Genomic DNA, 21,665 nt, shown 5'->3' with positions numbered 1-21,665 from the left:
GCTTGGAAGAATCAAATTTGCAATTTTTTTTATTTCTAAGAACTCATTATCTCATTGTTGTTGAATATTTTATCTATATTTTGAGTATTTTTACTATTTTCAAACATTATAATACATTTTATATTTTTATTTATATAATTATATGTTATAAAAAAAAAAATAAAAAAAACCACCTAGTCCCCGACTAAGCCCCTAGGCGCTAGTCCCTGGCCTTCTGCCCGATTAGCGCCTAGAGTTTTTTAGAACCTTGACTGTGAGGATACCGCCTGGGGTAGGTATCTTCATCATTAGCATGTGCCCTACCACAAAGTATTGGAGCCCCCATATGGCATCGCTTCCTAGGATGACGTTGTAGGAGGAGGGGCAGTCAACGATGATGAAGTGTGTTGTCATGGTGGCGATAGTGCTGTCACCACCCAGTGTGATCCGCAAATTATCGAATCCCAAGGGGTATGTAATTTCTCCTGCGAAGCTGATTAGGGGTTCGTGGTCTGGGGTGAGTTTCTTCCTATCTCGGTTGAGGCCTTCCTAGCAGTTGCCGAACATGACGCTGACCGCTGCGCCACTATCGACCAAGACCCTGTGGCATCAATAGTCGTTGATGACCATGGTGATTAGGAGTGGGTCGTTGTGGTGCTTCTGGATGGTGTCCTCGCTGCGTTTAAAGGCTATCGAATTCCATTCAACCTGGGGGGTGTAATAGCCATGGCTGAGTCCCAATATCTCCTGGCCCCGAGGGCATTGGCGCTTCTGTGCATGGTGGGTCTCGGGTGTCCGTGGGGCGCCGCCGTGTATCGTTAGGATCTGGCCGTAGACTTCAATGGCATTAGCGCCAGTGGCGGGAGTGCGATATTGCGAAAGCTGGCCGCTCAGAATGAGGTGCTCTATGACATTTTTCAATGCCCAGCAGATATTGGTGGGGTGGCCGGACTCCTCATGATATGTGCAGTATTTACCGTTATCTCGCAGTTTTGCCTGGCCATGTTTGCGCCTTGGTGGGCGTGGGATGATGTCCTTGTGGTTATTCCAGATATCCTCATAAGAGGCAGTGAGGGTGGTGTAAATCTCGTATCTGGGTGCCGCGAAACGCTGGTCATCCTTGTGCCGGGTGCCGCTGTATGGTGCATCACGATGTTAAATACTTGAGGAGTTGTATTTTGGCTTCTTGGGGCTCTTGTTGTATTGCTTGTCCCTCCCATCACTATAGCCTTGTTGCTCTCGTGGGGCTCTGTCATTCGGCTGGGCAGGTTTGTCTCGGTTGGTGTCTTTGTTCCTGGTATCGGAGTTGTTTACTTGAGGTACGGTGACCGGGTGCGCATTGGCGTTGGTATCGCGGCCAAAGGTATCTTACTCGGTCTGAGCGAAGGCGGTAGCGGCATCGAGGAGGTCATCATATGTTGCAGGGGGATTGGTATTGATCTGCAACAAGAAGTATCCAGGATGGAGTGCTTGCTTGAATGCCGATGCTGCTAGGACCGAGTTGAGGGAGCGGCACTGAGTGGCTTGCTTCTGCCAGCGGCGAACAAAGTCTCGCAATCACTCGTTTAGCCGTTGCTTGAGCCGAAATAGGTTAGGTGTTGTGTGATACCTGCTGCCGCACAGGATGAATCGTCGCAGGAACTTATCCCCGAGTTCTTGGAAACTATCAATGGAGTTGGTAGGTAGGTTAAGGAACCAGCGTAGGGCCTCGTCGGTTAAAGTCTCCTCGAACGCGTGGCAGGCCATGACGTCTGTGTATCGGGTTCCGTGGAGTATGGATTGAAAGACTTCTAGATGGTGGTATAGGTCTCAGGTCCCATTAAACTTTCCGATCTTGAGGGGCTTGGCCTCCTGTGGGTGCTTCTCGGCCTGTATGCGGGAGGTGAATGGTCTCTTCTTTCCTTGGAAACCAGCCGTAATTGGCTGCAAGCTAGCTCTGCTTTCGGCGCTTTCCACTCGTGCCTGTAAGGAGGCGATGGCCTCGCTCATTTGGAGCGAGAGCCGAGTATTGGGGTCGGGTGGGTGTACATTGGCAGTCGTAGCAGTGTTTGCACCCGAGATTCCAGCCGTGCTGGCAGTCGATTGGGGAGGCAGTGAGGCGCCAAGTTGGCCTGGAAAGAGGGGGGAGTTCAGGTAGACCACCAGAGGGTCTGTGCTGGTGTTGTCATGCGAGGAGCCAGCGGGGCTTCCCGAAGTGGGGTTGGTGGGCATGAAGGTGCCGTCGAGGCCGGTGGCGGGGTTCGCATTGAGGATTGGTCCTGGTGTGGGGACACCCCTGATGGTCGGTATCGGGGTTTCCTGCTGGCGGGCCCTTTCTGAGGCGTCGTCTCACGCGACTCTCCACTGGAGTGCTTCTCGTAGGGTGTGGTTCTGGTTGGTCATATTTTCGATCTCCCGATGGGCCGCCATGGTAGTGGCGCTCTCGGCCTCGACTTGTGCGCGCCTCTCCATGAGGTCTTGCATCGCTATCTGTAGCGTTGTGGTTGGATCGGTGGTGATGACTGATCGAGTCTCGGTGTTTGGGCTCTGAAACTCAAGAGTGCGTTGAACCTCGCGGGTCGCTGCCTCGCGAGGTGGATCGTCGTTGCTGGTATCGGGATTACTGGTAGCCATCAATGTGTTGTCCTGTCAGTAAGGAGCGAGGGGAGTCCTTCTAGCGCCAAATGTTTCAGTTGTCTCGAGAGGAGTCTGACCCAGCTAAACATGGGTTGTATCGGTCTGTTACTATCGCTATCGGTCTCACTTATCTACAAAACAGACAAAGGTCAGAGGGAAGACCAGGTGTGCCAGCCCTCAACGTTCTGATGCCTAAGTTAGTATCGGATAAGATAATGATAATGGAAAGCGGTAGTAAACAGTTACCTCTTTAGGTTGTTGGAGATGACCTTAATGTAGGAGGTTTGTGGGAGCTTGGTTCCGTTTCTTTTGGTGTGGGATGCTCGAGATCCCGATATCGCCCAAGGGGTATCAGAACCCTCGGCTGGGAGCTTATCTCGCTGGTATATTGGTGATACGAGTCTTGCGCTTCTGATACTTGTGCCTAGGAGGTATGTGTATACCAACAGTTTGAACAATAAATTATTGGTATTATTGCCCATGTAAAACGGCCCTCGTCGAAGTGTTTCTCGCTTGTCTGCTTTGAAGGACTCGAGAATAAGATCAACCATAAAACGGATGGCTTTTTTTTTTTTTTTTTTTATAATTTTTTTTTTAACTCTTGGTTTAGAGCGTTTATTTATATCCTTCACTATAAGACTTTTGACGTCATCGCTACACTCACGATAGGTCACGTTGGACTTGTCTCGTGAAATCAAACTAAAGCTCCCATCATCTAATGTTTTCTTTAGAGTTTCAAGTTTTCTCCTTGACAGAGAGGTCTTCGACCTCGTGATGATTGCGATATTTTATTGGAGCTGTTGAAGAGGAAAGATCTTACATTAGAAAAGTGATAAATAAAAATACAACTTATAAGTGGGTGGATCACACCCAATTATACCGAGGCCTTTTTATGTTAAAACCCAACACCTATCAGGTGGTTAAGTTGGCATAATATCGGTACAGTGGTAAACTATGAACCACGCTTGTCGTTATTTAACAGGAGCATTCTCATAATTCATCAGTCTAGTGTATAATGCATTGTGCATGTTTTTGTTTTTTTCCTTAATTCTGGACGAGGACAGTGTAACTCTTCGCTCCACCCTTGATGTCAGTGAGATTTAAACCCATGACCTCAACGGTGTTAGTTGGGCTAGTTAATTAACCAACAGGCTACGACTCACCGACATGTCCATGTTAATTAATGGGAGGACCTCTTCTCTTTCTGGTACTGTCAAGCTTGGTTGGCAAAAAGCCATTGTATGTTGAACCTCGTGATCGAGTTTATTATAAGATTGAAAAGTTTCGATCACTCTGAGAAGTTGAGAGTTGAGGTGCTGGGCAGGCTCTCCTTATATACAGACTAATTGGTTACGATTCGGGATGGTTGATTCCTACAAGAAGTTAGGCTATTAGGTTGCTTTACTTAAAAGAATGAGGAAGATTCAGAGACCACAAAATTAGGGAAGTGTAAGAACTTCCTCGATTTTGATCATTTCTACGTGGCCCGCCTTTCATCATAAAATTGTCGACTGACTAACTTATTGAATTGCTACAATTCTCCTCAAACGCCTCGATCAGACTGAAAGCCAATTTTAGAATTCCTGTTTATGTTAGGAAAAGGATGTTGACTTTGGTCTTTAATTAATCAGGTCACTAGGATTCATCTAATGGGACGTCCACATGTTGGACACGTGTCCTTCTCCTTTAGCAGTTTGGAAATTGGAACCCATTGCAATCATCGATCAATTAATATATCTACAATTTCTTTGTTTTTCTGCAATTTCACTAAGTTAGGGCTTTCACCCTGACAACTTGGTATCAAGAGCCGGGGATGGTGAAACTGAAGGGGGCGGGGAAGCCTTCGTCACCACCGCCTCCTCACGTTTCCGGTGAGGTCTCTCACTTAGAGTTTGAGCTTTAGATACAGAGACGAAACCAACGCTCGTTTGGATGAAAATCATGAGATGCAGGCTATCTTACACGATTCACTGGAAAATTCTTTAGCCGGCCGGTTTCAAATCGGTGTTGAGGATGGATGAGATCAGGCAACTCACAAAGCTCAGGCAAAACGCATCCGCACCACTTATTGGAGGCACATCTGTTCGACTGTTCCTCAACCTGATGGATCTGTGAGATTCGGTTCCCTACCTTCTCCGGTCATTCAGCAAAAAGGGGTCCCTACATCAGACTCATAGTCTTCCACTATAGCCAGATCTGAGGGTAACACAAATCTAGTCCCAGCTACTACTGCTCTAAATCTTACAAATGATGATGTGTTATTGGGCTTTACTAGCACTGTTGTTACAAGTACTATATGGATGCTATGACTGAATTGAATATATATCACTAGTACTAGTACTGTCAACAAAGATAAAGGGGTGATGGATAATTTGAAGTCTAAAACAGTTACTAGTAGTGGATCGATGGCTCAAATGGGATGAATGGAGCACAGCCTTAGTATTTTCAATACTCTAACTTTGGGTCACAACCTTTTAGTGCAAACACGAGACCATTTTACAGTGGTTCAAGCAATTCCCATGACAGCCACCTCAGTTACAAATTTCTAACCAATTGACGATGGATCATGAGTGCCCCTTTGTAATGACTTACACAGGTCCATATTATGTTACCATGCACAGCATTCCACCACACATAAATCAGCCTTCATCACCACCACTTTCATTACCCTTTCCAATACCTCATTATACGCAATCCAAGAACTGATGAGTGAATGAGCTTCAAATTCCCACATTTGCTAACTGACGAGCGTATTAGACCTCAGAAGTGGTCCAAAGGCTTTGACTAACACAATAAGATACATAGAGGTGAATACATAACTGATGAGTGAATGAGCTTCAATTGAAAGTTATTTGTGGATTATATTTATAGTAGACTTTGAAATTGGAAAGTATCACATTTCTTCTTTTGGACTGGTTTGCACTAAAACGAAGTTAGGCACATGTGTAGCTTCAACTATGTAATGGCATGGAATATATCTACATCAGATTATAACTTTGAATAAAAATCATTTAAGGACAAATTATGGGCTCTTTCTCTTCTCTTCTTCAAGCTCATAGCAAAGTCAGAAAAGCCATGTTATTCTTGGCCTGAGGCTCATTTTAAATTTTAATGCCTATGGCTGAAGTTGGTGGTACAGCTCTATTTGAACTTAAGAGAAAGCAATGTGAACCAATAGTTGCTACTTGCTCTTCCTCTCTTAATTTTGCTTGTCAAGCTTTTACCCATGTTATGACAAATTGATAATTTGACCAGAAAGAAAGTTGGAGGGGCATCATTTACTCAGGTCACTAATCATACAGTAGCATCATTTAAGGACTGAATCAAAGACCAAGACTATATGCTTATCCATAAAAAAAAGGGACGTTAAACAAGAGAACGGTTCAACACCACACCTCCGGCAGCGTCCTTCAAAAACTTGATCTTGATCTTGTTCAGCGTGGCTAGAGCCTCTTGCATATTCATCCTCACTTCCGGTGATTCTGCGGAACAAGCTAGACCTAATCTCATTATGGATGACAAACACTCGCTATTCTTCACAAAATCACGATCCTCTGCTTTTGTCCCGAGTAAGTTGGCATCCACAACATCAATTAACGGTGAATTTGCAATCCATTGCTTCAAACTCATTTCCCCATCAAAAATCTCATCTGTTGGCTTCGTTCCTGTGAATGTTTCCATTAATACGATGCCAAAACTGTACACATCCCCTCTTCTAGTAACTATTCCTTCCATTCCATACTCTGTGACATACAAATGGTTTTTTAATTTTATTTTAAATATAATCAAAATAAAACTTTAATCATCTCATAACTAGGGACGATAAATGTAAAATTGAAGATAAACTAGCATCACTTCTTTACCTGGGGCCATATATCCAATTGTGGCTTGAGTGATGGTTTGGGTCATCGAATCTCTTCCATACAAGAGCTTTGCAATGCCAAAGTCAGCAATATGTGCACTCATATCCGCATCCAGTAGGATATTGCTGGGCTTCAAATCACAGTGGACGATTGGTATTTCATAACCATGATGAAGGTATTCTAATGCTGATGCAACATCAATCATAATACTCAATCTCTGTAGGATATCCAAACAAAAGTTTTGAGAATACAACCACTTCTCAAGGCTCCCATTAGGCATGTAGTTCAGTACCACGGCTTTGAAATTAATTTGATTGCAGCAACTGATGATTTTGATAAGATTTCGATGACGAATGTTGCCTAGCATTTCACACTCAATTTCGAAACTCTTGAATGCCCCTTCTAGCTGTAAATTGAAAACCTTTATGGCCACATTTATCCCATCAGAAAATGTTCCTTTATATACTGAGCCAAAACCACCACTGCCAAGTAAGTTGATTTCATCAAATGCATTTGTTGCTTTAACAAGTTCCTGGTGTGAAACTCTTCTCCATAGAGGTTGAGGTAACAATGCTGTCTCTTTTGCAGCTTCCACATTCTTTCTTCTACGTAGTTTCACTATCCAAATGGAGGTAACCATGAACATTGCTGACAAGATCACTGGTATAATGTACTTCAAGTTGGATATGCTTGCTTTAGTTGAATGTGCCTCAAATGTACTATTATTGCATGATGGGACATGAAATCGAGGTGCACCACAAAGTCTCCCACTCGATACAAATGATTGAGCAGATAAGTTTCGGAAAGGCCCACCTATTGGGATTTCTCCTTGGAGTTTGTTGAAAGACAAATTCAAAATTTTGAGATATTTTAGAGATTCGAGTGACTTTGGAATTATTCCAGACAGATTATTTTTGGATAAATCTAAAAGTTCCAAGCTGAGGGACTTGCCAAGTGAACTAGGAATAAGGCCTCCGAACTTATTATTCGCCAAGGAGAGATTGACCAAGCTTTGTAAATTTCCAATGCTGCTTGGTATACTACCGGATAAGTGGTTGTTTGATAAATCTATATTTATGACAACTTTCAGATTACCAACATCTTCCGAGACAGATCCACTTAGATTATTGGATGACAAGTTTACATGCAAGATATCTGTAAGTTCCCACAGGATAGATGGTATTGTGGAATTCAACAAATTGGACCCTAATGATAGAATTCTTAGTGGGTTGACTAGATGACCCAAGCAAGAAGGTATAGAGCCAGATAGTTGGTTACCACCCAACTCTAAGATTGCTAGGTTTTGTAGTCGACAAACTTCAACCGGAATGTGTCCTTGCAATTTGTTATCTCCCAATTCCAAACCTTGGAGATTTTGTAGTCTTCCAATTGAGGTTGGGATTGATCCACTTAATTTATTGTCATGTAGGGCTAAGATGGTCAAGCTGCTCAAGTTGCCTATATCATTGGGAATGTTACCTCTCATGTTGCAGTTGGACATATAAACCTCCTGAAGTGATGTAGAGAGATTCCAGCAGGAAATAGGGAGGTTGATATTTAATGGATTGCTTGAGAAGACTAACTGCCACAAATTTTTAAGATTTTTCAAGCAAGAGAGAACATTTTGTTCCGGAGTAGTAGTTTCAAGAGTTAAATTATTCTCTGATAAAGAAAGAATCTGAAGGTTTGTTAAGGCACATAGCGTGCTGGGAATAAAACCATAGAATAAGTTATATCCCATGTCTAGGATTGCGAGTTGAGAAGCATTGGAGATGGATTTGGGGATTACTCCACTCAGTTTATTTGCTGGTAGGAAGAGATATTGTAGATTTGGAAGCCCGCGACCTATGTTTGTTGGGAGGCTCCCTAAGAGCTGATTCTCACCTAGATCTATACCCACTATTGTGGAATTATTGAGGATTGTGGTTGGGAGGAGGCCATTCAGATTATTAGCAGTGAGCTTCAATGTCACTAAATTTGAAAGATGACCAATCTCATATGGTACAGTACCTGCCCCAATAATATATAGAGTCAGTTTTTTTAAAAAATATGACCCTTTATTATTCAATTTATTTAGACATACAACTAACATCATATAGGAATGTATAATGATATATTTCTCAATTACTCTATAAGAAATAAATCGTGATGAAGGGTACATGCATGTACCTGTTAAATTATTTTCGCTAAGATCAAGCTGCATTAACTGGGTTGCATTCCCAATATTTTTGGGTATGCTTCCACTGAAGTTGTTACGCCACAATGCTAAATCAACAAGTTGTTTGTATTGCCAAAATATGGATGGAAGTGGACCTTCAAGCTTGTTCTGACTGAAATACAACCCTTGAATATAAGGAAGATTCTGACACATATTGTCTGGAAGTCTACCCTTCAAGTTGTTTCCATGTAGAGTCAAAATAATCAAAGAAGACATGTTGAAGACAACCATAGGAACATTTCCTTCTAGGGCGTTTTCTTCCACAGCCAACTTCTCCAGTTGAGTTAAAGCACTGATCTCATTTGGAATTTCTAAAAGAAAGATAAACATAATGTATGTAAATATCAAATTTACTACATGATATATGTGCATATGATTAGGTAGTTTTTCTCCAAAATTGTTTTCACGAGGGAAATTAATTGAAAGAAAAATTATGCAGCTAGTAAGGGGGGCCTACCCATAAAATTATTATCATCAAGGTAGATCTTTTTCAACGTTGTTAAATTTCCAATGTCTCTCGGTATACTACCTGTTCACATATAATTAACAAATAACTGCAACAAATGTTGAAGTGTAATGGTCATAATGATTGAGCTGATTTTTTTGTAGGTATGTTAGTTGGTACCTGATAGCTGGTTATAGCTCAAACTAATTACTTCAAGTGCTGATAAGTTGAAGATGGCCTTTGGTAAGGAACCTGAAAATTTATTACCGTACAAAGACAAGGTTTGAAGTTTGGATAAGGACCCAAACCATGTCGGAATGATTCCCATAAATTTGTTGAATCCGAAACTAATGAACTTCAATCGACGCAAACGAGCCAATTCTGGGGGCAAAGGACCTTGGAAACTGTTATTTCTCAAGTCAATATCAACAAGAAATGATAGGTTGCCTAGCTGTGGAGGAATACTGCCTTGGAGACCAAAGTAGGAGAGGTTCAAGGCTGTGGCTCTAAGGTGGCGCGCACCACAGGTAACGCCAACCCAGTTGCAAACGGGAGTATTGGTTGACCAGTTGGTGAAGATCAAGTTATGAGGGTCACTGGTGATATGGGCTTTGAGAGCAAGAAGAGCAGACTGGTCTGTGCTAATGTTGGTTTGTGCTGCTGTAGTTAAGCAGCTAGCCGCCATACAACAAGCGTAGACAAGGAAGAACCAAGTGCTCTCCATTGTGTAGGTGAATATAGTTGCAGATTTGGATGCGCAAAATGCGTGGAATATATATATATATATATATATATATATATATATATATATATATATATGGTACGTTGAGACTGGAAAACGAAGAAGCGAACGAGGTCCAAGATTTACAAGAGACACCGGCCGGCAAGACTTGATTAATCTTCCACTAATTTCTTGGAACACGCCAGTACCTGGCGGGCTACAGCACTAATAAAGAGTTAGGTTGGGTGTACGTTTGTGCGTGATTGAGAAGAAAATCCATTTCGATCATATCATGGAGCTAAGGGATTATAATTAGTGGATGGCCGAAGAGGCAATGCAACTTATGTGGCTGCAGTGGCCACTTCCATTTCATTTCAAGAAAAAGAGATTTGGAAATTAACTATATGTGTCTCGCGTGTTCTGTTCCCCCCACTTCTCCTCGGCATTCATATCCACTCAAAAGATTTATTTTCAGTTGGCAAAGATTTCTTCATTTTAGTGCATATTTACCCACTGCAGGCTCTTCCATTTCATATCAAGAAAAAGAGATTTGGAAATCAACTATATGTGTCTCGCGTGTTCTATGCCCCCTCACTTCTCTTCGGCATTCATATCCACTCAAAAGATTTATTTTCAGTTGGTAAAGATTTCTTCCTTTTAGTGCATATTTACCTCAGCATTCGTTTTTACACACACACACAAGACCCTTATTGTGAGGATCTATTTTTTTGGCCATTTTAAGGGATAGCTTATTAGACCTACTTCTCGATCACATATCCACATCTCCACCATTCAGTTTTTATGTTTATATGAGTACATCATCTCTGCAAATTTTCAGCTAAATTGATAATCATTAAGTAATTCAAAATTGTGATTTACAATTATAAACATAAACGGTTCATGTTGGACATATTCGGTTCGTCCATTGATTTAAACTAATTCAATACCTTAATGATCATCAATTTGGCTGAAAATTTGCAGATTCGATCTATATATTAGGACAAAAAAAAACTGACCAGTCGAGATGCCAAAATGCGATCAAAAAGTTGGTATAATAAACTATCCCTTAAAATGACTAAAAAAAAATTCCTTACTGGATATATATATATATATATATATATATATATATATATATATATGAGGATGTGTGTGTGTATATCTCACTTACAAGTCTTTGATTTGGAACTTTTTTTCATTCCACTTCCATGCTAGACCGGTCAAGTAAGTCCTTAATTAAAACGTAAGTTTGTGTGCATCATTGTACTAAATAATTGCCTGCATAAACCCCAAAAGTAGTATACCTCGGTCATGGAGGAAATTTGTTTTTATGTAATCTATCTCGTGAAACACTTCATATTCTTATGCCGCTCTATGACTAATGGTGTTATTTGGTAATTACCGGGCCAAGACCTGTGGCCAATTTTTATTAGCTTGTATGAGTCAAAGCCCAGCAAGGAGAACTCTTGGGTTTTGCCGACCTAAGGTTCCTCGTTTAGGAAGGAGTTCAATTCAGGCTGATTGGAGAGCATTAAAGATAAATATCTAAGCATAATATTATGATAGATTTCATACTAAGAAGCAGGATCCTAATGAATTTCTTGGGAGAAATAAGAGATTATTGGCTTGGAGGTCAAGAAATCAGCCTCTATATAAAGAGGGCTAGGGCGAACGAGAAAACAAAGAATCAACTCATAGAAATTTGCGCTTGCAAATCTTAGCACACTGCTAAATTCTCACTTGGAGTACTCTGTGGAGTCTAAAATTCACCCAGAACTTGCGACAAAGCAGTTATCCTCCCGAACAACTCGAAGCAATATGTCGTCAATCCTCGCCACTCGGATCAAAGAGTCGCACCTTCCTGGGCACTCGGAGCAAGGAGTCGCCAGCCACACTTTGAACACTCGGGCCAACTAGTCACGTCAACCTACGTTGAAAGCTCTGCTATATATCCCGGATATAGTATCGATTTGTCAGCTACCATGTGTTGACAAGAAGGAATAATCAAACAGTCGCTCCGCACGCTCGTGTTCGAGAGCATAAAGTCTTTTCTCAAGGCAACCAATGGACTTCACCTAGAGTTGATCGCACTTCGAGTATGCGGTTGCTTGGAGAAGAAGTTAGGAAAGTGCTAGGAATATCAAGACCATGCTAGACAACGCAGACATTTGACCGATTTCCAAAAGCGGCTCAAACATTTTGGCCTGCCCAGTAGGACCGGTGCTGTTTGGTCTCTCCCTAGCAACATAGCTCGAGGCAAGAAAACTAAAGTAGCGGCACCGGCGCATGAGGAAGAAGACCTCTACAGCAAAATCTATACTTACTGTAGGAAGCACAAGATGTCTGCACACACCAGTGTCCAATGCCAAGGTCTATCTGATCAAGATGTATATGAGTTTTGACAAGACCCGCCCCAGATTTCACCCTGAAATCCGAAGTGGCCCTGCGGGGCCCACCTTAGAAGAAATTCTACCAAAAATTTGGCGGAACTTCCCCTAAAATGGGCTACCCAAAACCTGTAGAAAGCATTTACACTTCTAAATCAAATCATCCTTATACTTCTGGAGCCACCCTGCTCCCCAACTCAACATCAATCTCCACTTCACAAAACACAAACCTCAACTTGAAAAACATAAATCCCATAGGTAATCAGAGCAATTCTAATAGAAAGGTAAATAAGGACAACCTAACTCAAAGGCAACCGCGGAAGCTATGCTGTTGACTATGCCTCAACTCCGTGTACGCCCGACCTCAACCAATTCGCCTACAAACTGGGCATTTGAAACCGAAGGGCCCAGGGGAAAGTACATAAAAACGTTAGCGTGAGTGGACAAAATAAACAATTTTAAACCGAAAGGATTTTATACTTTCCCACATTTATTTCCTTAAAACTCTCGATGCATGCAACGATTTAGAAAACAAATCACGAAAAGCTCCTCTCAAGAAATGGGCTAGTCACAAATAACCACAAATAAGAATTTAAATTCCGATGCTCGAGAAATAGGACCAGCCCCCACTGGTTAACGGAAAACGGACTAGCCCCGCTAGTCAAAAACAGCAAAAAAGGATACGGGGAAGAGAGTTCACCATACGGGAATGGAGCCTCTCAGGCTCTACCTACCCTCGACTGCCACTCACACATAGATTGTGCGAGGAGGAGAACATTACCTCGACTGCCACCCACGTGAGGAGGAGAAGGCTACCTCAACTGCCACTCACAAACACAAAGTAAGTGAGGAGGAGACCTAATCACATGACCCGCGTATGGTGAGGAAGAAGATCGTCGAAAGCCAATAAATCTGTATAGTTTCCCCACATATCTCACGGAATAAGAATCCAAGTGTATAAAGACGTGACCCTGCACACCAAGATCATCTCAAGTTCCAATATAAATAGGGTATAAATAAGTATAAAGTTTTACTTCATCGAAATCTCATTATAATCTCAATTCGCTTAATATAAATATAAAATAAATAGTATAAATTCCGAATCCGCATAAACCAAAGTAGTATCAGAAATTAATCAAATCAAAAATCCTTAATTAGGCATTCCCGATGCCAAAACCGAAAGTAAAAAAAAAACAATTGAGAATATCCAACTCCAGTAAAACTCATCTTAAAAATCTTTCAGGAGCTTAACTCGGTGATTAGGGATATGCTGAATTCCGGAAGTTTTACCTCGGAATAAGAAATTCATCAAATAATATTATAAATCAAAACCAACCTTTGAAACTCATTATTGAAAGCAAATCCATGATATAATTCGAAATCAATTTCCGAAATTTACTTCATTTCCTCAAAAAGTTATATGAATAAACACTAGAGCATTATTTTAAGAAAATAAATGCATGCATCGCTATTTAAAACAAAAGTCCACTCACAATACTATTCCGACGATCACGCATTTGTGTTCCGTCATCGAGCAATAGCTCGGCACGTCGTCCTGTACACAATTATATTCCGTGAATAATTCTTCAATAATTTAATACAATTCCAAAAATCAATTCCTCATAATTTCACCTCCCAATTCTCCTCGGACTTAGCCCAAATTATACCACTAATACCAATTCGTTAATTTAAAGGTTCCAAGGCAGAACCAAGAGATATCCGACGGTCGGATTCTCGTAATTCGATAATCGAAACCCTAAACTTCAAAAATTCATAATTAATTCCAAGCTTCTCCAAAATTCACCATACTTCACATACCAGCTCTATGATAATTATAGAATTTAACTAGCCAGAAATTGAAATTAAAAAGCTACTCTAGCCGCCGCTACCGCCGCCCACAGTGGCGGCGCCGCCGCCACCACCACCATCTCCGATGGCCACCAAAATTTGGCAGTAGCACCTTCTCAACACACCCATTAATTCTTTCAACTGTGACCAAGTTAGAAAATCAGCGGAAGTACCTCAACAATTAAAGAGAAGTTTGGACCCGAATCGTGAATAGTAACTCAGAATTTCAAACCTTCGATTCGACCTCCACACTGTAAATCGTGGCTCAAGGATAGGGGCAACATGATCCTTGGGAAAAACCGCTCCTTCGACGCCGGTTTGGTGGCCGGAATCGCCGGAAATCGACGAAAATCTCAAACTGCTACAGTAAACTTCTCGGCCTTGGTTCGCCGTTTCCGGCCAAAACTCGACGATTCATCACCCCAGGCGCGTCCAGGAGGAGGATACGAGTCTACTGACACCAAGCTTGCACCACCAGGTGGCCGGAAAAGAAGAGAAGGCCGGAGCTGCAGATCGCCGAAGGAGAGAGGAAAACGCGGGGAGGAGGAGAGAGAGAGAGGAAAAGAAAGTTACCGGCCCCCAACAGTAAAAATTCCAATTTATACTTTCTACCAATAAATAGTAACTTTACTATTTCGCTTGTAACTTTCACATACGAACTCCGATTTTTACGCACCACATATGCACGCGCTCGGTTTAACGTCCTCTACGACTTCCATGAAGAACATTTTCCCAAATTTTGACCCGAACAAAAAGTCAACTTTTAGGGCCACTAAAGTTGCCGAAAAAGAGTAAAAGTAAAACAAATTACCGTTTACTGTCCAAATGACTAGTAAACCGGTGAATTTGGGTTCGGGACGTTACAAGTTTTTTCCAGAACCAATGAGAATGATGGAAAAAGGATTTGAGCTTCCTCACAACAACAACAACAATAATGGCAACAATAACACTGATGGTGGGCGAACCACCACTAGCGACTTTGCCGCTGAGACAAGCGATTCCCAAACTATGCAGATCATGAAAGCCATGTGTGTAGAGTTGAAGAAATTGAGTACTCAAATGACAGAACCCGCCTAGTATATCACCCTGAAATTTAAAATGGTCATGCGAGACCCAACTTAGGAGAAATTCTACCAAAAATTTAGTCAATTCTATCATAAAAGTGGACTACCCAAACCTGTGATACACCAATGACTACTTCTATAATTTACCACCAAATCTCTAACTCTAGAGAGCCTACATGCTCTCCTAAAAAATTCATTTCCCGCCAAGTAATATAAAAGAAATCTTAAAATGTAAATATCCAATATTAACATATTATTACAATTGAATTTGGCAATCAGAGCAACCTAGAGTATTAACTGAAATGAAGTACAAGTAGGTTAATGTGTAACCTACAATGAGGATGGAAGCGGTGGACACTATGCCTCGACTCTGATGTACGTTCAACCTCAACTAATCTGCATACTGGGCACGAAAAACCAAAAAGCCCAGGGAAAAGTATTTAGAAAAACAGTTAGAGAGAACGAAAAATAATTTATTTCAAAGAAATAACATAAAATTTAATGCTTTACCCAAATTTTACTTTCATATAAAAACCAAGCATGCAGTACAATTTCCTGAAAATACTTTTAACCACCATTTGGTAATGATATCTCAAATATGCTGTAAATCATCTCATAAAATACACGATGACTCAAAATCATTCCAAATTCTCACATGGTAAAATAAGCGATGACTAGAGGATATTACCGACTAGTCATCTCATGCCACCTGGAGGATACTGCCGATCAAGTAACTCATAGAAGGGTACTGCCGACCGAAATACGAGGAGGTGATGGCTAAAGGGTACTGTCGAGTAACTATCTCATGTCATCTGGAGGGTATTACTGTTACACCCTGTACCCAAAATTACTCGTTTATAGGTCATTTGGATGGTAAACGATTAAATTTTTTACTTTTTACCTTCGTTTCAGACTTTTTAGGGGTTTTCAAAGTTGACTTGTTCTTTCACTCAGTTTTTAAGGAAAATTCCTGTGGATACTGATAGACTCATAATTTCATACATTTTTATACCTTTAAATATATGATTCTAGGCTTAATTCTTGTCATTTTTGAGTCATTTACTTTGTGTTCGTGTTTTGTAGGTTAAATTGGAGAAAAGAAAGATTTGGAGCTTAAAGTCGAACGCAAGATTGAAAAGGTACTTGCTGTCCTGATCTTCCAGGATTGTCTCTACTAAGCACCAACTTTGATGATTAAATTGTACATTCTGATAAGGAATTAGCAGGCAAGCCATATATCATTGGAAAGATATGGATGTTAGCTTTCTGGACAGAAGAGGATTCGCATTCTTCTAGTGCAAGTTATGATGATTTAAGTGAACCCAGTTTGGGAAGGCAGATTCTAACGAGTTTTCCATATCTTTTCGGAATCCAACTTGTGAGACCCAATCCATTATTCTTAGCACTCGAATAGAACAAGACTGAATGTGTCTGACATATTTGGAGTAATTTCTTGCATTGACTATAATAACCTTGTGTTTATTTGGAGAGAAGGATTCTATTCCAAGTTGAACTAGAAGACCTAAGAAGCCCAAGTCAAGTAGGAATTCAAGACACATAAAAGAAGGCAGAAACCTAGTGCACATAGAGAGACACAAGAGGCAGCAAATTTCCCAGAGAATAAGGAGAAAAGATCTCACCATTGCTGGACTCGAGTTCCTCTATTCTTCCATTGTTTGTTTCATGTTTTCTTTGATTCTGGTCATGCTAATTTTCATAGTTATGAATTGCTAGCTTCTAAGCTAGGGCTGAGATGAGGCCCTTAGTATGAATATTCTATTTGTTTAGTTGGTTTACTATTGAATTTCTAGATTGCTATGTTAAACTCTTAATCGATGTTTCAATAGAACTTTTATTCAAAATCTTTGCTCGGGATCAATAAGACATGGGTTTTGTTTATTAGTTATTTGGTTGGAGAACATGAGGCTTGATCAAAGAGTAGATGTTTTCTAGGGTGCCAAAACATAATTCAATCTTGTGATTAAAGAGTGTGCGAATTAAGAATACAAGTGCTTGATCATAGTCGATATTCTTGTTTGCATGATTTTCTAGTTCTTTTATACTTAATGGAGTTGAACATGTTTGCTTGAACATGATCATTAAGTGAAGTAAATTATAGTTGGGCTACTTGAGTTCTATACGGGATCAATAAGTTAGAATTCATAGGTTAGAAGAACTTTGACATATGTCCGGGATCAATAAGGCTTATGTACGGAAAATTTTAGCATGATATCTAGGGAATTCATGTTATCAACTAGAAAATAGGGTAGAAGTATTAGGTGGTGGATTCAATGTTTTAGCATCTTCATAATCTGTTCTTAAACTCTAAGGAATCTCATTGCTCAATCTTATATTTAAATTTAGTTTTTCTTTCTTTAATTAATTTTTTGTTTAAAATTCATCCATATCATAAAACTCAATTTGTTTATTTCACTCATGTATAGCACATTTGTCATAACAAAATTGTTTCAATCAATCCTTGAGGGAATGACCTCGTGCTTGCACATTTATTCTACAATTGATTCGTGCACTTGCGAGTATTGTATCAAAATTGACAACAAATACCTCTACTAGTATAGAGGAATAACTATGTCACCAGGCATAAGTAACACTTTCTTAGGGGACCCACAAACCATGGTGGGTCCCAACCATGACATGCATCTCGTAGCCGTCATTCAAGCTATCCCGTGGTACTTAGAGGTGGCCAAGACCTTGCCGGGAAGCCCTTCTCGACCTTGCCAAGATGCCTCCATGATAGGTATTTGAAGACTAGAAAGAGGACTTATTGTCCAACATTATTGAAGAAGATATATACACATACACACATATAGTACACTGACACCAGGCGGGCCCATCACTGATAAAGAGATTTTTCTTTTTACCTTTTTGGTAATGATCTGACAAATAACTAACCAAAGTACAGAAAGCAAATAGAAAAAAGATTAGGGTCCAACGCCAGTCATCAAACAAAAAAGAGATTAGCTTTTCCACTAGTCCAACGCCAGCACTAATAAAGAGATTTTGAAATCAACTTTAGTCTCTCAGTGGGCCCTGACTTTCCTCAACGTGTTTTGGCCACCCTAACTACCTCACAAGATGATAAAAGAGGTTTGGTTAAACATATAAGATAACATGAGGATGAAGACCATGACTTGCAAAGCCCAATCAAGTATCAACTCTTCATGACCGAACCACCAAGTCAAATAAGGGAAGTCTAAAGTACTTGGGCCGATCAAGGGCCCTAGGCGTGGAGCCAACAACCTGCTAGGCCTATAGTTCCATGATAGAAAAATTTATAAGCTATTGATTTTCCTTATTCACACTTAAGGTCACAAAAGTGACCACTGTTCATTGTAGTAAATAAGGGTCTTTCCCACAGAAGACTAAGGTTCTAACTACTCAAAATAATGTCACAAAAGTGACCACTGTTCCTAACGAATAGCAGTCGAAAACCTAATTAAAAACCTAACCTAAACTACTCAAAAGATTATGAGATTTATAGAGATGTACTAGACACACAGGGCGTCGATCACACAAAATTTCAGATTATTCGGATATCGTTTACTATATAAAATAATTACGAAAATATAGAGGACAAAGATTTTGACATGGGTTTTGAAATCAATGAGAATAAAGCTAGCTAGGGAAGACGCATCCACCCCCGACAATCACACACAAGACAATTTGTTCAATCCTAATTCAATTAATCTAGATGAAGATACTCAGGTTGGCTCAGTACGCTTGAACACAACCTATTACCCTTTCTTACTTCGTACGCTAGGCAGGAAGTGCTCTACACCTAGACTATTCCCAAGCAATGCAACCTAAAGGTACGTTTATTAGATTAAACATGCAAAGATCATTAAGTTTGAAAAGAGTTTGAGACATCACTAGGCATCTCAATAAACTTAGCGCCTTGCTAAACCTAGGACTTAGTTTACTTGATAGTGAATTGCTTCTCTAGAAAGTTTGAGGAATCTAACTATTGATCCAGGCATCAAACAATCAAAGCGGTAGAATCCTAACATACATACTAAGCATACAAGCAAGCATTCATCAATGGAAAAATAGTAAACAAAAGTCTCATCTTGGATTAAAAGGAAATAAAATCAAAGGTCAAATCATCTTGTAGTTCATGTCTAGAGGCTTCAAGCAGCCCCCTAACTAATAAAAACTAGTTAAACATAGAATAAACAAAACTAACTAAAGAAGGGGAGGAACACAGAGAGAGAGCTGCTACAGATTGATCTCCTTTTATATGCCTAGAGGTTGCCTTCATCTTCCTTGTTGTGTAGGAAATCCAAAACCTAAAAGAATTAGGGTTCACATTCTTAGGTGGAGTTTTCCTATTGGCTCTTGAACTTGATGACTTATTCCAACCATTCACATCGTGCCATTTGTCCATCATAAGCTGAAATATGAAGCAAAAACTCATCCTCGGGCTTCTCGATGTGATTTGGGTCTCGAAACATAATTCCCGTCCAACCTCAGATTCATGCATAGCCTGACCTTCTTGTACTAAATAGCCCATAACTTCTTCTAGAAAAAGGATATTAACGAGACGTAAAAATATATGGAAACTAGACATCCGAGGCTTTCCATCAATATAAAGATCATCATCTGGTTCGTTGTGAGCTGCTCTCAGTGATCTGTCGAAGCTGACTAATATGCACAGGTAGATTTGCCGATTTTGCTCTTCAATCCCTCTTTTACTTCTTTTCTCCTTCTTTGCTCAAAATACCTATAAAACAAATAAACAACAAAAATAACTAGAAAATACACTAAACTAACAAAGAAAGTATAGAGATTAACCCTATTAACGTCACAGGTTCCACACAAGAGTTTTGCAATGCCAAAGTTAGCTACAAGTGCACTCATATCCTCATCCAATAGGATATTGCTAGGCTTCAAATCACATTGAACAATAGGTGTCTCATAGCCATGATGAAGGTATTCCAATGCCGATGCAACATTTATCATAATACTCAATCCCTACAAGATGTTCAAACAGAAGTTTAGAGAATACAAGACTTCTCAAGGCTCCCATTAGGGATGTAATTCAGTACCACGGCGTGAGCACAGTTTACCTCACAAGATGACAAAAGATGTTTAAGCATCTTTTTGGTTAAACATATCGGATTAGATGAAGATGAAGACCATGATTGGCAAAGCCCAATCAACTCTTCATGACCAACCCACGAAGTCAAATAAGGTAAGTCTAAAAAGCTTGGCCAATCAGGGACCCTAGGTGTGGAGGCAACGACCTGCTAGGCCTACAGCCAAGGTCTGTTCTAAATCCACAAATTAGTTTCATTACATACATAACCCTATCAGCCATAATCAGCACCGACTGGAGTCTACCTCCTATTGTCAGAACGACTATGCAAGTGTAACCTCAGGAACGCTGCAAGCCAAGTAGCCAACATGCTGCCTGAGCCAAGCCTCAGGCCAAAATACGCTTTGACGCGCTGCTCAAAGTAGGTCTCCCAGAGAGGCCCGAAAACCTCAGACTAAAGTATATCAGTCCCACATCGAAAACAAGACTGAGATCAGCTCTTTCCTCACAAGTCTATTCATCTCTTTTCATTCATTACGCATTAAATACTTATCTGCTGCTATTTTGTCAATATAAATACATTGACTGACTTTAGCATTGGAGTGCGAACCGCCAACCGCTGTCTCTCCTCTTGAAGCCGGTGTATATCATCTGACAGGTAACGGCAAAACACTTGCTTCTACAAGATAACAGAGAATCCAGACCCCATCCGCTTTAACGGAATCCGACATCACATGGCGAAATTCTGAGTATTAACATTGGCGCCGTTTGTGAGAACCTTGAGCAAAATGTCACTCATGGTAACGAGCAAGGCGCCGCCAAGCAATTGGAGCAAACCGCCAACCTTGAGCCCACCAATCCCGCAACTTATGAAAATCAAACAAACGACCAAAAACGTTTAATGAAACTACTTATACAAATCTAGAATGTAAATCTACCTATACAATGTACCATCATCAATTATAATTATATTATTCCATTTCCAAATCGAAATAAAGCTCAACTGAAATCAGAATTAATAGAAATAAACGTCACATTTAATTCAGCAATAAATTTAGGATTTTTATTAGTCTAAATTTAAAGTGTAGGTACTAATTTGACAAATTTGTATGGGTATCAATCATTCCGGTCGTGATTTTGCTCTGGGAATTTGCTTTTGTCTTTTTGATTAGGAATTTGTTGGGGAGTTCATAATTTTTGTCATGAAATTGAGTACCCTGCACTTTATTAGCTGTTCATCCCCATTGTTTTATTGTAATTTTTTTGTTTTTATAAAGGTTGAAGAAATAGGATGATTAGTGTAGCTTAGAGATCTTGTATCAAATTATCTCAGTGTAAGAGATGGTTGCAGAATCTTGGTTTCGGAATCTGTGGAAGACTAAAAAGAAGCATGAGGCTGCAGGTCCTGAGAAAGCAGTGATTGGAATTTTGGCCTTTGAAGTTGCTAGCTTGATGTCTAAGATGGTCCATC

At 40.4% G+C, this 21,665-nt stretch overlaps 1 protein-coding gene across 1 annotated transcript; it reads right to left on the bottom strand.

Annotated features, from left to right (window-relative positions):
• Nucleotides 1-5,668: 5,668 nt before the first annotated feature.
• On the bottom strand, nt 5,669-9,906 carry LOC112203034 (putative receptor-like protein kinase At3g47110). Its single transcript, XM_040505624.1, has 5 exons — nt 9,302-9,906; nt 9,134-9,205; nt 8,628-8,987; nt 6,459-8,468; nt 5,669-6,338 (listed from the first exon to the last, which is right to left on the bottom strand). Exons 1-5 carry the CDS (start codon nt 9,843-9,845, stop codon nt 5,962-5,964), a joined length of 3,363 nt encoding a protein of 1,120 aa, XP_040361558.1. The 5' UTR covers nt 9,846-9,906; the 3' UTR covers nt 5,669-5,961.
• Nucleotides 9,907-21,665: the final 11,759 nt, after the last annotated feature.

The sequence above is a fragment of the Rosa chinensis genome, chromosome 5 (assembly GCF_002994745.2).
Source record: "Rosa chinensis cultivar Old Blush chromosome 5, RchiOBHm-V2, whole genome shotgun sequence".
Lineage (NCBI taxonomy): Eukaryota > Viridiplantae > Streptophyta > Magnoliopsida > Rosales > Rosaceae > Rosa > Rosa chinensis.
This window is presented reverse-complemented; position numbering and strand designations above follow the sequence as displayed.

Coding starts and splice junctions, on each gene's coding strand:
- LOC112203034 (XM_040505624.1), bottom strand. CDS start 9,845: ATGGAGAGCACTTGGTTCTTCCTTGTCTACGCTTGTTGTATGGCGGCT. Junction 9,206..9,301: donor GAGCTATAACCAGCTATCAG/GTACCAACTAAC, acceptor ATATGTGAACAG/GTAGTATACCGAGAGACATT. Junction 8,469..8,627: donor TAGCGAAAATAATTTAACAG/GTACATGCATGT, acceptor TTATTGGGGCAG/GTACTGTACCATATGAGATT.